Below are 16,224 nucleotides of genomic sequence, written 5' to 3'. Positions count from 1 at the left end.
AAATTGACATTCTCGGCAAATTTTGAGGATTTCTCCTGGCTACATATGCTTATGTCCAAAGGCAGTGAACTAAAAGAAACTACAACGTTAAAGGGCTTTTATTGTTTCATACGGTCAATGAACCCCAAATACGAAAAAATCGCGAAGTGCTACCATTTAAAGGGGTGTGTATTTGAAAAATGGGTGAGTTAATCCATTTTTCAGTTATTTTTTATTTTAAACTTAAGTTACATTTTATTTCGCCATTTCTTTCCACGCTTTATTTTGTAATATTCTTATTATAAGCCCATACACAATTCCTATACCATTACTTGTTGATTTGCATGATTCCAAGATCATTTCCCAATTTTACTAACCTATAAAGGAGGTTTCAGTAAGATACTCCTCACTCGGAAATCCAAACGGGCCCCATATTATTTGCGGAACATTGTACTTCTGGAAATGCCATTATTTTTAGTATAATTTTGTTGTTTTCCTTTCAGAATAGTTAACTGAAAATATTAGTTTAACGTGGTTATCTGAAAAGATTTTTTAGCATTTGATGTCTACAAACAACGTTATTTCGATTCAGGACTGGAAATCTCATTAGAAAAGAGCTATTGTATAGAGAGCTGTAAATGCTATGAAAAATGATGCCAGGGTCAGATGGCATAATGACAGAAATGATAAAATATGGACGTGACCAGTTAATAAAAGATTTAACATTAGTATTTATTATTGTATATTTGTACATGAGTATTATGATTATGAGTATTTAGTGATCACATATAAATGACTAAGATATCATATCAATGAAAAATATCATATATAACCTCTAACAAAAAAAGAAAAATAAGTGACCCAGCGACCTACAAAAGATTGTTGGGTGAATCTCAGTAAACTATTTTATAAGATAATGGCAATAGCACAAAACACACGTAAGTGGTTTCAGATCTGGGAGGTTCTATATTGATAATCTCTTTATTAAACAAGAAATTTCAAAAAAAATTCATAGAAGCACACATCGCCTTTATAGGAAAGGCATTACGAGAAGCTTTGCAAGAAAATGAAGTAGAGCAGGCGATAGTCAACATTATGAAAGAACCGAATTAAAACAAGGTCTATATTCCTGTTAATATATGATCCAAAGGAAGGCGTAAAAGAATAATACCAAGACAATCCTTGAGTGGAAAAATCAAGAAGGTCATGGTGAGCAGAAATTTAAAGAATCATGAAGTAAAGACTACTCAAGTCACTTTTCTCGTGCGGTCAAAAATAATTCTCTACAGTAGATCAATACGGCAACTACCACGTTTTCAGTGATTGGAATGAGACACAATTTTCGAATACGATAACGATCCTCCTCCTCATTCCTTAAGTCCTAGTCAGGGCGTGGTGACACTCTAAACATTGTTTGGCTGCGATCCTGCGCCATATAGACGGTTTCACGTAAGGATTTTCCTACCAAAGTCTTCATTTGGTCTGCCCAACGTGTTGGAGATCTTCTTCTTGGTCTTCGGCCTTCTACCTTTCCGTCTACTACAAATAGTTCCTTTGTTGCCAATTTTTGGTGATACGCTTGATGTCGTCAGCCCAACGTGTACGTGGTCTTCCTCTACTACGTTTGTCTGCTCTTGACCTCCAATTTGTAAATTTCCTCGTCCATCGTGAATTGTGCATTCTCACTACATGGCCTGCCCAGTTGCATTTCAGTTCCGCTATGTGTTCCACAACATCAGCAATACTCGTCCCTCTTCGCAGATCTTCGTTTCTTATTCGATCCCGCAACGTCACTCCCAGCATAGACCATTCCATTCGTCTCCGTGCCACTCTCAATTTAGTAGTCTTGGTTAGAGTCATAGTTTCCGCCCTATAGGTCATGGCCGGGAATACGCATTGGTCAAATACTTTCTTTTTGAGACTAATTGGTATGTTCGTCCTAATTGTGTCTCGCAGTTTTCCAAAGGCTGCTCACGCTAAAGTAATTCGTGTCTGGATTTCGCATTTTTGGTTATTTCTGCTGATTCTCATTTCATGACCCAAATACCTATATTTTTCCACCAATTCTACCACTTTGTCATGAATAGTTAAATGCTTATTGGGGACCATATTTGTCATAAACTTTGGTCAAGTACATTCTGAGACCCACCTTCGAAATGCGAGGTCCAATTCACATATCTGTGGCTTCTCCTAAAGTATCTGTGAGAAGGACAATCTTATCTACAAAACGAAGATGGTTAAGTTTTTCGCCGTCTATTTTTACTCCTCTGTGGTCCAAATTGACCATCTTAAATTCATATTCTAATGCCGTTATGAATAATTTCGGTGACAATGTATCTCCACGTTTTATTTTTATCGGTCGGTTTGATCGTGTATCTTAACAGTCATAGTGTCATTTTTGTAAATATTCTAAATAAGTTTACTATACGTATAGCTCCACTATTTAACATGCTAATAGGTCTATAATTTTCTAGGTCTCTCCTTTTTTATGCAACAGAATGGTTATAGCATTGTTCCATTCTTTGCTCCCCTCCCTTTGCTGCAAACATAGATTAAACAGTTTCCTTAATTTATTTAATAGCATATCTCTTCCATTTACGATATCTTCTATTACAATTCCATCATCTCCTGGTGCTTTTTTAATTTTTCATTTTTCTTGATTCTTGTCGAATCTTATCTACCTCTATCTCTGGCATTAGTTCGGAACCTTGATTCATGATCTTCTTTAAATGTCTGTTTGTATTCCTATTTGATCTTCTCGTCTACTTCCATATAATTCCTCGTAAAACTCTTCGACGACCTGTATTAACTCGTCTCTACGTGATATTATTTAATTTTGCTTGTTTCTTAATTTATAAATTTCGCATTTCCCATTCGTTAGCTTTCTACGTAGAACTTTTAGGCTGTTATTTTCCTTTTTAGAGCGTCTTTTAGATTAATATTGTCAGTTTTAAATTTCCTTAAATCTCTCCTGATTGCCTTTGAAACAATTTTATTTATGTTATTTTATTTTAAACAGAGTGTGGCTGTCGGCATTCAGCAACAACATAGCTGGTTGTAAAGATAAATGTAGACAACACAGGATGAAAACCGAAAAAGTACCCAAAAAATACTCAAATACAATCCAAAAGCAAGAGAGGTGTAGGTAGACCTCGATGGTTTCAATTATCTTGTACTTGTTATCAAGTACTGAACAGGCAAAGCCTAATCCCTGTAGTGAAGAAAAGAAGAACGTATTAACATGTCCTCGTATACCTATAAGTAAATACGATGCACCACAATCACTGCGATGATTGTCCAATTCAGTCATTGTTATGTAAATGAATTTGGTCCCCTCGATTTCATAATTACCGGAATGATATTGATTTTTTTGTTGGTTCTAAGAAACGCCACTGAATTTCCGGTTTCTCCGGATAACCGGACAGAGAGCATCAGAATGTGACTGAATATAAAAAGATTCATCTCTGTTTCTCTCGGCAAAAGAGGAGGCGAGCGTTTTTCAAGTGGCATGGTATGCGGTCCGACTAGTGCCGCCCAAAGATAACAACAAAGTTGGAATATCGGCCGCTTCGTTGCCGGCCAGCGAGACGTGCTTCTTCGAGGACGAAGTTTATAAAAAAAAAATATCTTATATCGCCACTAAGCAGTTGAACGTACGAAATTACGAATTTTTATAAACTTAAAAAAAAAAATGATATAAGCACAAAAAATAAATACAAAAAAAAATATATACTATATGTGACCGACAGTTTTGATACACAATTCATTATTCAAAATGACATAATTATTGAATACTTAGATTGAGGAAACTGAACTATTGATCTCAATGCAGGAAAAAAAACAAGATCATAATTAAAAATAAGAAGACTTATATTAAAATTAAAAATAAGAAATCCTTACTTAAAAAAAATTACTGTACCCCTAATAAAGTACGTGCATCCTAGTGGTGGGATACGGGCAACAATACATTGTCTTATAGGACAGTCCTTACAGTAGGGATCCTGAGCCTATACAGAAAAATGCAAGCGGGTGTGGGGTAATACTGCACTTTTTGCATTTACTGCATTTATTATGTAAAGAAATAAGGAAAAGAATATGCGTGGCTAACCGCTGTAATTTTGACCTAGGCCCTCAACTAAGAGCGAGAAATACATCAAGAGCAACAAAGTGCAAATTTTATAAAACAATAATACGAAACGAGCTCACTTCTGTAGAGAAGGCGATATAGTTTCGAACTCTATAGACATTTTGGTGATGCAGATATCGTGAGAACCCTCAAAATAAACCGCCTAAGATGGAAGAGCCACGTTATGCGGATGGATGAAAGTAATCCTACTAAAATAACCAAGCTAAATAGGAATCTGGATGGTGTGCAGGACGATTTAAGGGAGATTGGAGTGAGTTGATGGAGAAGACAGACACTCTATAGGGAAGGATAAAAGAATGTTTTGAGGCAGGTCAGATAGCGCCAACTGATGATGATGACGCATTTGATGTGTTCGCTAAATCGTACACGACATGATGCTAATAGAAAAGGCATTCGGCATTAAACGTCCGAAAATCTTTTCAGAACATCTTCTTCTTAAAGTGCCTAACCGTTCCGGATGTTGGCGATCATCACGGCTATCTTTACTTTATTTATTGCAGCGCGGAACAGTTCAGTGGTAGTCGTGTTATACCACTTTCGTAAATTTTGAAGCCAGGAAATGCGTCTTCTTCCCGGTCCTCTCTTACCATTTACCTTCGCTTGGAGAATCAGCTGGAGAAGGCCGTAACGTTCTTGATTTCTCATTACATGTCCTAGATATTCCAACTTTTTAGTTTTGACGGTCATGAGAATTTCACATTCTTTCCCCATTCTACGCAGGACCTCCACATTAGTAACTCTGTCAACCCAGGATATACGTAAGATGCGCCTATAACACCACATTTCGAAAGCTTCGAGCCGATTCATAGATGCAACAGTCAGTGTCCACGCTTATATATTAATGAAAAATCTTCTCCAATGTAATAAAAATTGTAATAAAATGATGGCTTTTTGCAATTATCTCAGTCAATTATTTATGTATTTTAATTTTGAAAATCGCAAATTAGAGAACTTTTTAACCTTTCAATAGACGCAGTTTGCCTAGGAGACCGGTGGGAGTCAATGATGGTCAATTCTAAAGCCAATCGGAAGCTTTTGAGTTTCTCCGACTCTTTCTTTTGATTTATCTCTTTTTAAGGTACTTTTATTCACTGTGTATCATTGCAGTGTTGATGCTCCAACTGTAAGTTTGTACTTTGCAAAACCGGTACAGTGGACCATGTGCGTCTGAAATTATGAAAAAGAGCAAAAAAGATTGTTAGCACTTTTTGAAGAAGTTTCGACGGGTATGATGTATGATGATGTATGATGATATACGAGCATGATTCTTCTTCTATACGAGTATAATCTCCCGATTCGTCTTACGAATCGGGAGAAGATCATGTAGAAGAAAACTTGGAGGGAAGCGATACGGAACAGGAAAATGAGGAATTAGATGATGAGACAGATTTTGCCATTAGTCCATATTTTTTTGGGCAAAGGAAATAAAACAAAATGGGTTAAGCATATTGCGCCTAAGATCCTCAGAACTTGAAGTGAAGATATCATTCCGCAGCTTCCGGGTTCAAAACAATGTGTCAGACAGAAAACCGATATTTTAGATATATCTGGAACAATCAATTTGATAATGATACGTTGCAAATAACTGTTGACAGGACCAATACAAAAATAGAAGCAGAAAATCAGAAGATCAGTCGCGATTGAGATATATACCCAACAAACATTGATGAAATTCGTGCCCTTTTAGGTCTCTTATATCTTGCAGGTTTAAGAAAGGAAAGTCACCTTATAGTCCAGTCGTCAGAGATTTGACCCCTAAAAATCATATGAACAAGTTGAATTTTGCCGAGAATATCAGTTTTTGGACCCAAAAAAGATCCAAAAATAGTTTACCACTTTTAACCCCCAGCTACCGTAGTAGTTTTAAAACAGCTGCCCCATGGCCATGGTCGATGGCCCTACCTAACACTTAAAGATTTGTCAAATATTGGTCAAAATTTTGTTCCCTCAATTCAACCACTTCATATACTTATTTGTTTTGTGTTAACGGTTTGGAAACTCCCAAGTTTAATCACAAAACTCATAATCCTAAAAAGATAATTAGAAAACAATGCACACATAATGGATTATATTATAAAATATTTGTCAGAAACCTTCAATGTTACGCGGTATATAAATATGATGCTTGTGTCCTAACAATAACAGCTTGTGTTGCACTTTCATTTAAAATATTCCTTGCAAATTGTTTCGTTTAGAAAAAATACAATAGACTATAGATACGTAGGTCTGTCGGAATGCGATTGTCACTTGGCTCTTGAATGTTTTACATACTTTTTGTGACCGTGAAATTGTGCTAAGAAAAATCGTGAATGACGTACTGGACGGAATGTCAATTGAATCTACTTAATTAGGATCGAAAAAGAAAAACATTGAAGAACAGGGCCGGATCAGAAATTTTATACAGTAAACGGATATGACTAGAATATTTTGTCCGTAACAAAGCTATTCTATTGTAGTGTAAGTTCTGAAGCTAATTTTTAATATTTCCAAAGTGGAAATCGAAACGTCAAAATAAAGTTATTTTAAAATAAAATTGTGGCTTATTCCCAATAAAAATAGTAATTTGTAGAAATTATACTATGTAAATTTATTGACGTCGCAAGTTGTAAATAGGAATTGGCAAAGGAAAGGAAAATATAAAGGAAGAAAAAACCAAAAGCCAAGATAAAGTAAACAACAATTGTTTAAATTAAGCACTGTGAGTCATTTTTGATGATCAAAAATATATATGATGGTATAGAAACTTTTTTAATTCATCGGTTTGGCAGTTATATTATAAATAAAACACTTAATTATTGTTTAAACGTTTCGGTTATTTGCCATTTGCAATAAGCACTTTAATTATATAAACATTGTAACGTAATAAACATCACTTTTTTATTAATTTATATTTAAATAATTATTTTAAATTCCTTATCCTTCAGTTTCTTTTTTACTATTTTTTTCTTCAAAAAATAATTGGCGCCCTCTCTTTTTCTGTCCGGTACAATAAATATTCGCTCTCTCTCTCTCTCTCTTTCTGTTCGGTAGACTAAATATTCTGTTCTATGTTAACAGAAGAGCTAATTCCATCATAGACATATGTTCTATGGCTTCTGTGCTATACTTCATTGTAGTCACTCCCTATTATTTCTGTCAATCAGCTTTTCTAACGTGGTGGGAATATTCTTTTTTGTGTGTAGTTGAAATTTATAAAAGAAGGTAAAAATTATTATAAGGTTCATTTTATGGTCTGCAGAAATCTCTTGGGGTGAGTACTTTCATTGTAATCTATGTTTTATAATTCTGATATTTATAACCTCACTTCTTCCAAAGCCACGTTTTCAATTTTATGCATGTAGGAATCTTACAAAACTTAACTAATTTTAATAACAATTATATTTCACTTTATCCTTGCCATCTGCTATTTGTTTAATTGTGATTTTGTAAAATAATTGGAAAGAAAGTTAACCCCCTTTGATGTCTCGCTAATACTAATATTCTAGTTTATTGGATAATTTCTGGAATATTCTATGGAATGATTTATCTAATAATTTGTTTAATAATTTGAATAATTTATGGAGTGATATGGAATTTATGGAGTGATGTGAAACTAAATAACTGCAGCATAACACATGCTTTTTAGGCGGCAACGGGACCTGCCCAGATAATCTGGAGGCAACATATAATTAGAAGCAAGCAACCCATCAATGCCATAAGTATCAGAATTAAATTAATTTATTGTAAAGCTTTAGGCAGGGTTGCTTTTGTAAACTAAATATTATTTTGTTTTATGTTGAATAAATATGATTAGTTAAATCATTGTTTTATTTGTTACCAACTAAATTTTCGTTGTTTAATTTATAGTTTAAGACAAGACGAATTCACACTTGAGAGACTGACCTAGGAGAAGCATAGACGATAAGCTCTCATAGTTGATTGAGGTATTATTTTATAATAGTATTTTAATTCTCTTTGGTACTCTTATCATTACAACATTACATAATATACAATTATATTTACCATGGAATGCCATGGAATAACAGTAGAGTGCGGCAACCTTGAAAACATGCAGAAAGGAATAAAATTGAAAAATTTATATTATTAACAGTTTAAGCCTCGCAGACGAGGTACTAATAGCTGCAATGCATAATCCTTGGTAAATATCAGTTTAGAGAGCACACAAAAAAGTATCATATCAGAGTGAAAGAACATAAAAAAGTATGTAGAGTGAAAAAAGCAGAAATTGCTAAACATTTTCCGATAACAAACAAACCTCAGAAATACAGTATCTGTCCTAAGTTGTTGGGGAGAAATTTGACAACACAAAATGGTTTAAGCTCTGAGTATCCATCATCACCCAGCCCTTTGCGTCCACTGCTGAACATAGGCCTCCTTAATTTTTGTCCACTGTGCTCTATCTTGAGCACTTTTCATCCAATTTCTTGACATTTTCTTGAGATCGTCAGTCCAACGAGTAGGGGGTCTTCCTCTAATTCTTTTGTCTAACCTCGGCCTCCATTCAAGCAATCTCTTCGTCCACCTTTCATCACTGATTCGGGCGACGTGTCCGGCACAGTTCCATTTGAGTGTGGCAATTCGGGAAATAACATCGGTAACTCCTGTTCTTCGTTTTAAGTCTTCATTTCTAACTCGGTCACGAAGCGATATACTCAGCATTGACCTTTCCATTTTCCTTTGAGCTATTTGCAGCGTTTTAGAATTTGTAGCTGTCAATGTCAAAGTTTCGGCACCATAGATCATCACAGGCAACACACGTTGGTCAAATATTTTACGTTTTAAAGAAATTGGTATATCGCTTTTAAAGATGTCTTTGAGTTTTCCATAGGCTGCCCATGTTAGGTTTATTCTTCGTCGTAGTTCGCATGTTTGGTTTTCTCTTGGGATCTTTATTTCGTGTCCAAGGTATACATATGTATTTTTCAACCAGCTCTACTTCGTTGTCTCCAATATTGATATTTCCGCTAGATACTAGGTTGGTCATGAATTTTGTTTTGAAGATGTTTATTTTAAGACCCACACTGGCACACACTAACTGAAGTGGATTAATTTACTTGTTTGATCTGGGATAAAACAAGTGTTATCAAGTTTGCCAAGGTTTCCTTGCTATATGTAAGATCAACAAATTAAGTAAGGCAGAAATATAAAAATCAAGGAAATCAGGGGAATGTAACAGAATGTAATAAGACCATCAAGGTTTTCTATAATACAGACTACACGGTGAGTCAAATTTTAATTAACTACTTAAGTGTAGAGAATAACTGCTTACCTGATACTCCTAAGGATTGGTTCTCCTGGACCATTGTGGCAGCCCTGGATAAGACTTCTAATGGAGATTCCCCGCTCTCCATGTTGTGGATCTGCAAACGAATTCAAAATTTGTAACAAAGACTGAAAACCATGCATACGTTTGCTATGCTTAGTACTATGCATACTGTTGATCCAGCATGATTGCTGAATTGCTGATTAAAAAGAAGCTACTGTATGCTTTTAAGCAAAAAAAAACACTTTAGCTTTAAATCTTGCTTCTGTTCGATATTTAAAGTAAACGGACGTTTCTTGGCAACCGGAGCTTACACTAGACGACCCGGAACCGGTCCCCATCGAAGAACTTTGCCCGTGATGATCGCTTGATCCTCTTACAAAGTCTACGAGATCGTCGTGCCACGGCTGTACAAATCCGAAATCAACTTCAGTACGTTCGGAATACTAACGTAAGTGAACGAACAATTATAGAAGGCTTGGAGAAGCAAATTTAAGCAGGCGCAGACCTGCAACAGGCCTACAACTTCTCAGGCGCCATCGAGTTGCGCGGCTTCATTTTGCCATAAACCATGCAAATTTTACTGTAAATAATTGGAGGCACGTTTTATTAACCGATGAGTCCAGGTTTACCTTACGGTCTCCAGATAGCCGTGATAGACGATGGCGAAAATCAAATGAGCGTTTCGCAGGGTTCAGTTCTAGGGTAGGCTATCAAGAGGCTCAATTATGGTGTCAGCTGAAATTTCTCTAGAGGCACGTACAGAATTGTACATCGTTCCGAGAGGCTCCACAACAGCTGCCAGATACATTGATGAAATTCTCCAAGATTTTGTTGTGCCTTATGCTGGTTTTGTTAAAAATGACTTTATTCTGATGCATGATTATACCAAGCCTCACAGTGCGAGAATCACTCAACAGTTTTTAAATGAAGTAAAAATTCCTGTAATGGATTGGCCAGCATTGAGTCCAGACTCAAACCTAATGAAAGATGTTTTGGACATGCTTGGGAGAAGGATACGAAGTCATGTTCCTGTCCCTTTAACCTTAAATCAGTTACAAGAAGCTCTTTTAGAGGAATGGGAACTTATTCCTCATCAGGACATTTCTCATTTGATTTTAGGCATGCCAAGGAGAATTCAGACAATAATTCGAGCACGTGGAGGAAACATTCATTATTAAAATCAGTTAGTCCGAACACATGATTTAAGTTTTCATTAATGGAGCGTAATTTTGTTACAACATTTACTTACCTTTTTTTCCTTAATTTTTAAATTGTTATCTACTGAAACAATTCTTTGTTCAAAAGTTAAATTTTTATTAGAAATTACTTAAAACAGTTTGTTTCGTTTGTGTTTACATTGTATATATATATATATATATATATATATATATATATATATATATATATATATATATATATATATATATATATATACAGTCCGTCTAGAAAATATACGGAAAAAAGAAAGCAGAATTATAATTTTTCGGTATTTATTTCTATCACTTGAAATATAAAATTTCAACAAATAATTCATCTCATTTGCTTATACAACCTCCATTTAAATCTAAACACTTAACTAAACGTCCAGGTACGCCCGAAACTAGGTCAAGGCCATAATTTTCGGTAATGGTGTTCCAGGCTTGTAAAACTGACCGAATCAAACCTTCTTTATCTCGTGGCACTGCTCGTTCCACTTCAATCTTCATCAGTCCCCATATGTTTTCAATGGGGCTAAGATCTGGAGATACTGCTGGCCACGGAATTGTTACCAACTCGTGTTCTTGCATCCAAGCTTGAGTATAAGCAGAAGTATGGCATCTTGCATTATCTTGCTGAAAACGCCACCCCTCTGGATATAAAACGAGCGGTTTCAAGAAGAAAACCATTTAGGATGTCACAATATTTCGCACTATCAACAGTACCATTAACTATACAGAGAGGTGTAGCACCACGCTGTCCCAAACTATTATTTTAGTGGGAAATTTGAACGGTAACATTTTTTCTTAATAGGACTTTTAGATATTTGCACCAAGCTGCAAACAACTTTCATCAGATATAAAGACATTATTAAAATTATCTTCTCGAAAACGTTGACAAAAATCTATTCTTCGTTCTTTGCAGAGGTGTCATTGTAGGGATTTTTTTTGGATTCCTTGATATGTAGACAGTTTCTGGGCACACTTTTATTCTTCGGTGATTTCCAAATTTGTTCGCTAATTTTCGAAACCCTAGGCGCGGATTTTGTCGTCCTAAAGCCACTAAAGCATTTAAATTGTTTCCGCGAATCATACGCGGTCTATCCGAAACTGGTTTTTGTCTCATATCTATGCCAGTTTTTATCCTCTTTATTGTCTCATACACTGCACTTTTTCCGAGTTCAGTCAACTGCACTAATTTTTTAACTTGCGACATTATTTCACAAATCTTAAATCTGTTTACAAACAACAATATTTGACAGATGATGTTGTCATGCGATTTTGTCCATAACCTACCATCGGCACAACCTACTTGATGCATTACTTTTGTCTTAAAATGTTCGAAAAAGGAAATCTATTAAAATTAGGAAAAATATAAAATTCCGGATTAGCCTTACTCAAGTCGTTGTTACTTTGAATATATTTATCATTTAATGTATTTTTATTAAATTACAATTATTTATTACAGTATTACAGTAACTTCCTGTTGAAAAACGAGATCATTTCAAAATTTCAGATTAACACAAATTTATAATAAATGTAAAGCTGATGATTTAATGATAAGAGTAATAAATCTACAGACGGGATATAGCACTCCGTGTTTATCAAGTTGTTGACTCGACGGGTTGCCACAATAAACATCGGATATAGATTTAAATATGTACATAAAAAGAATAACATCTGGTATTTATTGATAACCTTGCATTCCATCCTAATATTTCATGGTATTTTGTAGAGAGGTATTTACAGCATTTATAACAGCTATTATACAAATATAGAGACAAAAATATTTCCAATAAGGAAAGACTAAGGAGGTTATCAAATATTCTTGAAAAGGCATAATGTCACTTTAATACATAAATCATACTTGAGGAAGAAACGAAACTACCAGACAGAATTTCGAAAACAGAATGATCAAGCAGTTAGTAACATAATTTAAATATTAAAAATTAAGGTAATGTTAAGGTGTGATAATAATAATAAGACATGTTATAATGTATTAATAAAAAAAGGTTTATGTAATTATATATAATTAAATAAATTAGTTGTAATTAATGTAAAATGAGTAAAATCTGAGAAATTGGCGAATGGACTCTAAGGCCCGTAGTTATACAAACCCAAGTAATATATATATTGTTATGATGTGTTTTTTGTTTGAATGATGAGCAATGAGTATTTTTAATAATATAATATATAGGGTTTTTATCGCGGTTCTCAAAGAATTAGCTTGTAAGTACTTTTTTAAATTATCTTTATTATAACTATTATGAAACACACATATATATCTAACCTAGTCAATGTAAATTTAAAATAAACTATCTTTAAACTGATATTCTTATAAAACTAATTAAATTCTATAGACAATCTAAAATTTAAACAAACTATCTTCAAAATTGAAATTGTTATGACACTAACTAAATTATATTAACAAAATTTTGTACCTTTCTTTCACTGAATGCCTAAATGAACTGTTTTCCACTAAGTATATAGATTCTAATCACCACTGAATGTCTTCGTACTTCAGTTATCCTTGTTTTTTTTTTTGTGAAATTACTTTTTCCAATTATCAGCTTCTACCAATTTAAGATATAGTTTTCTTCACCATCATTTATACACCACCAACCAAACCAGCAAACAGCATTTATATTTATTCTTCTTTTCAATATACCAATATCCAATTATTATAAGTTGATTTATACTAATCTCCAACCACAATATAATTTAATTTCTTCCAATATACTTTTATAATCTTCAATAATTATTTGTGTATAATTATAAATGTGCATTAATTATATGCATAATTTTTAATCTTCATTTAACTCACTATATTAAACAATTTGACTATTTGTACCTGATTCTCTGACTCCAAATAATCTTTCATATTTCTTACTAAACTTTTCTGACTGACTTCTTGAAAATTCTGAACAATTTACTTCACTAAATGTGTCTAATAACTTTCATAATAAACTGGCCTGACTTCTGACTAAAAACTTCCAAAAACTGCCATCTTGAATCCAAATCACGGGTATTTATATGTTTTTGGATTTCTAGAACCATCTCGTAATATATCATGTTCCAATTTGTTCTATCAAATACTTGTCTGAATTTTCTGGAACAAACCATTTCGCAAACATGGCCATCTCCGGAGATCCAGAGAATTCCATTCTTTTCTATTAATAATTTTGTTTACATTTAGGCTTTTCAGATCAGAATATATAATTAAATTAGTAACTTAACATTCTAATTTAATAAAATACACATTTCAAACAATATATTATTATAACCCACTTTATATTCGTAAATATTCTTAAACGTCACTTCAGAGTATAAATATCTGTCAATCTCCGAGAGTATTTTTGGTTGCCTATGCACATGGCTCACTTAAAAATATCTACAAAATGATAACTACTAAAATACAACTTTTTACAATTATTATATGCTAATTTATTAAAAATGCCCTCACATAAATATATTTTTATAAAATTCTCTAGTATTTAACTTCTTAAAATAATCAAATACTTAATATTATGTAGTATATAACTTATAAATTATTTTCTATAAACCCTAATCGTCACAATATATATATATATATATATATATATATATATATATATATATATATATATATATATATATATATATATATATATATATATACCTATATACAATCAGATGTCTCGTCTAACCGACAAGACGAATCCTCAAGCTGAAGGTTGAGGGCTGAGTTTCAAAACATTGCAGCGTGGAAACTGCTCTACCAGGTACACCACTCAGCTATGTAAGTGGTAAGTGGGCGCTCACAACGATGCACCGACCCTCGCTCCGACCATAGGATCGTACCATATTATCGATCGTCAGGTAAAATAAATGCATTATTTTAAATGCGAACGTTCACTGTCACTGCTATGCTCTAGGCGAGGATACGAGGTCCAACATTGAAAAGATTATAATACCCATGTCTAAAGATCTACTGACAAGGATCGATCCCACCGTAAACCGATAATCTCAACGGAAATAAGGGCTCGTGCGACAATCGTAGCGAACTACGATTACCTACTACCTAGTTTTAATCTTTTCAACTCTCGGAACAAGAGATATCATTGTCACCTTTGAGTAGAAAGGATACGGCCTTAGATGCGTTCAGGTAACTTCGCACAATTACCCGCTCGAGTAAGTGCGTCATCTAAATGTCCGAACCTCTCGCGGGTCCTCTCGTACTGAGCAGGATTACTATTCCAACGACGAATCATCAGTAGGATAAAACTAACCTGTCTCACGACGCCGACGGTAAAGCCAGCTCAAGTTCCCCGCCTATGAATGAACAATTCAACACTTGGCAAATTCTGCTTTGCAATGATAGGAAGAACCGACATCGAAGGATCAAAAAGGGAAACTGCATTCAAAGTCAGGTGAGAAAATGAGGAGACAGGGTTTACCGCGAGTGAAATCAGTATATACTTGGCTAAGGATCTGTTTTCAAACAAACTACTTAAATAAGTGGATGACACATTTTTATATATGCTCTATAGGTCTTGAGGATCCACAGACCTTATTTTATTCACAATTCTTGTTAGATAATGTTTTTAAGTGAGGTCTTTGAAACCCCTAATGGCGCCTTTATTTTATATATGTCACATGTCTTCGTACATAAACTTCCACACCACATAGACGTTTTGCTGAGTGACTGCCATTTATGGGGCACCTATTCTTGGATCAACCCTAAAACTAATCCGTCCATGTTTGAACTCTCTATAAGCCCGATGTTGTTTATCAGAAAAAAAATTTGATGCAGCACTGGAAAACATCGATGTGGACGTAATGATAAATGGAGAACGTTTCAGATATGCAGACAACACAATAATATTCGCAGATAACAGGAAAGATCTACAAACACTAATTACTAAGATTATATAAACGAGAAAAGGATAGGGCCTCAACCAATTGGATTTTCAAAGTTTATTGTCCCATGGAAATTATCTGCTGTCCAATTTTGTGATGATGCTACTCCATTTATTTTAATTTCTAAAATGATTTGATGATCCCTTCTTCTTCTTCCTAAGGGGTTAATTTTTAAAATTAGTTTTCATAAGAAGAGCCGCATAGCTGTCATTAATATTGTACACACTTTTCTGAGACACGTACTGCCAAAAGTCGTATAATTTCAATTTTTTCTCTTAAACTGAACATTGCAGCTTGCAGCCATGAAACAAAATATTAAAATAATTTGGAAGTAAACATTATTGCAGTGGCGTACCGTGGAAATACGAATAAACAAATGTTAGTTATGTCCCGAAGTTGATCTTTTATTACGACATTAAAAAAAATTGATTAAAATCGGTTAACAACTTCAAATTTTCCAAAGGTGTTTCAAATCTAAATGGGTCATATAAACAGTTACAGAAGACCAAATTTTTAAGAGCGATGTTAAACAATTTTATTTTTCAATTTATTCTTTATAAATCAAAAATAATTTGTGTTTTTGTATTTCTACTTTTCTATATTTTTTTATTCAATATTGTGTTTGACTGTTTACATACAGTCTTAACCGTGCGGGCAAAGCCGACGCTGGATGATAAATAGCCTCGCACCAAACGATTCGGAATTCCAAACATTTACGGCGTAGGTGAATTGAACAT

The 16,224-nt window shown here is 34.1% G+C and overlaps 1 protein-coding gene across 2 annotated transcripts in view; it reads right to left on the bottom strand.

Annotated features, from left to right (window-relative positions):
- Positions 1-16,224, bottom strand: part of Tgi (Tondu-domain-containing Growth Inhibitor) — a 76,982-nt gene that overhangs the window by 40,562 nt on the left and 20,196 nt on the right. For both annotated transcript variants that reach the window (XM_072525386.1, XM_072525387.1), the window contains exon 2: positions 9,396-9,486. In XM_072525386.1, coding sequence (XP_072381487.1) covers positions 9,396-9,477 — 82 coding nt within the window. In that variant the 5' untranslated portion in view covers positions 9,478-9,486. The remainder of the gene's footprint in view (positions 1-9,395; positions 9,487-16,224) is intronic.

This window comes from Diabrotica undecimpunctata, chromosome 3 (genome assembly GCF_040954645.1).
Source record: "Diabrotica undecimpunctata isolate CICGRU chromosome 3, icDiaUnde3, whole genome shotgun sequence".
In the NCBI taxonomy this organism is placed as follows: Eukaryota; Metazoa; Arthropoda; class Insecta; order Coleoptera; family Chrysomelidae; genus Diabrotica; species Diabrotica undecimpunctata.
The sequence above is the reverse complement of the archived record's forward strand: the minus strand, read 5'-3'. Positions and strand labels throughout refer to the sequence as shown.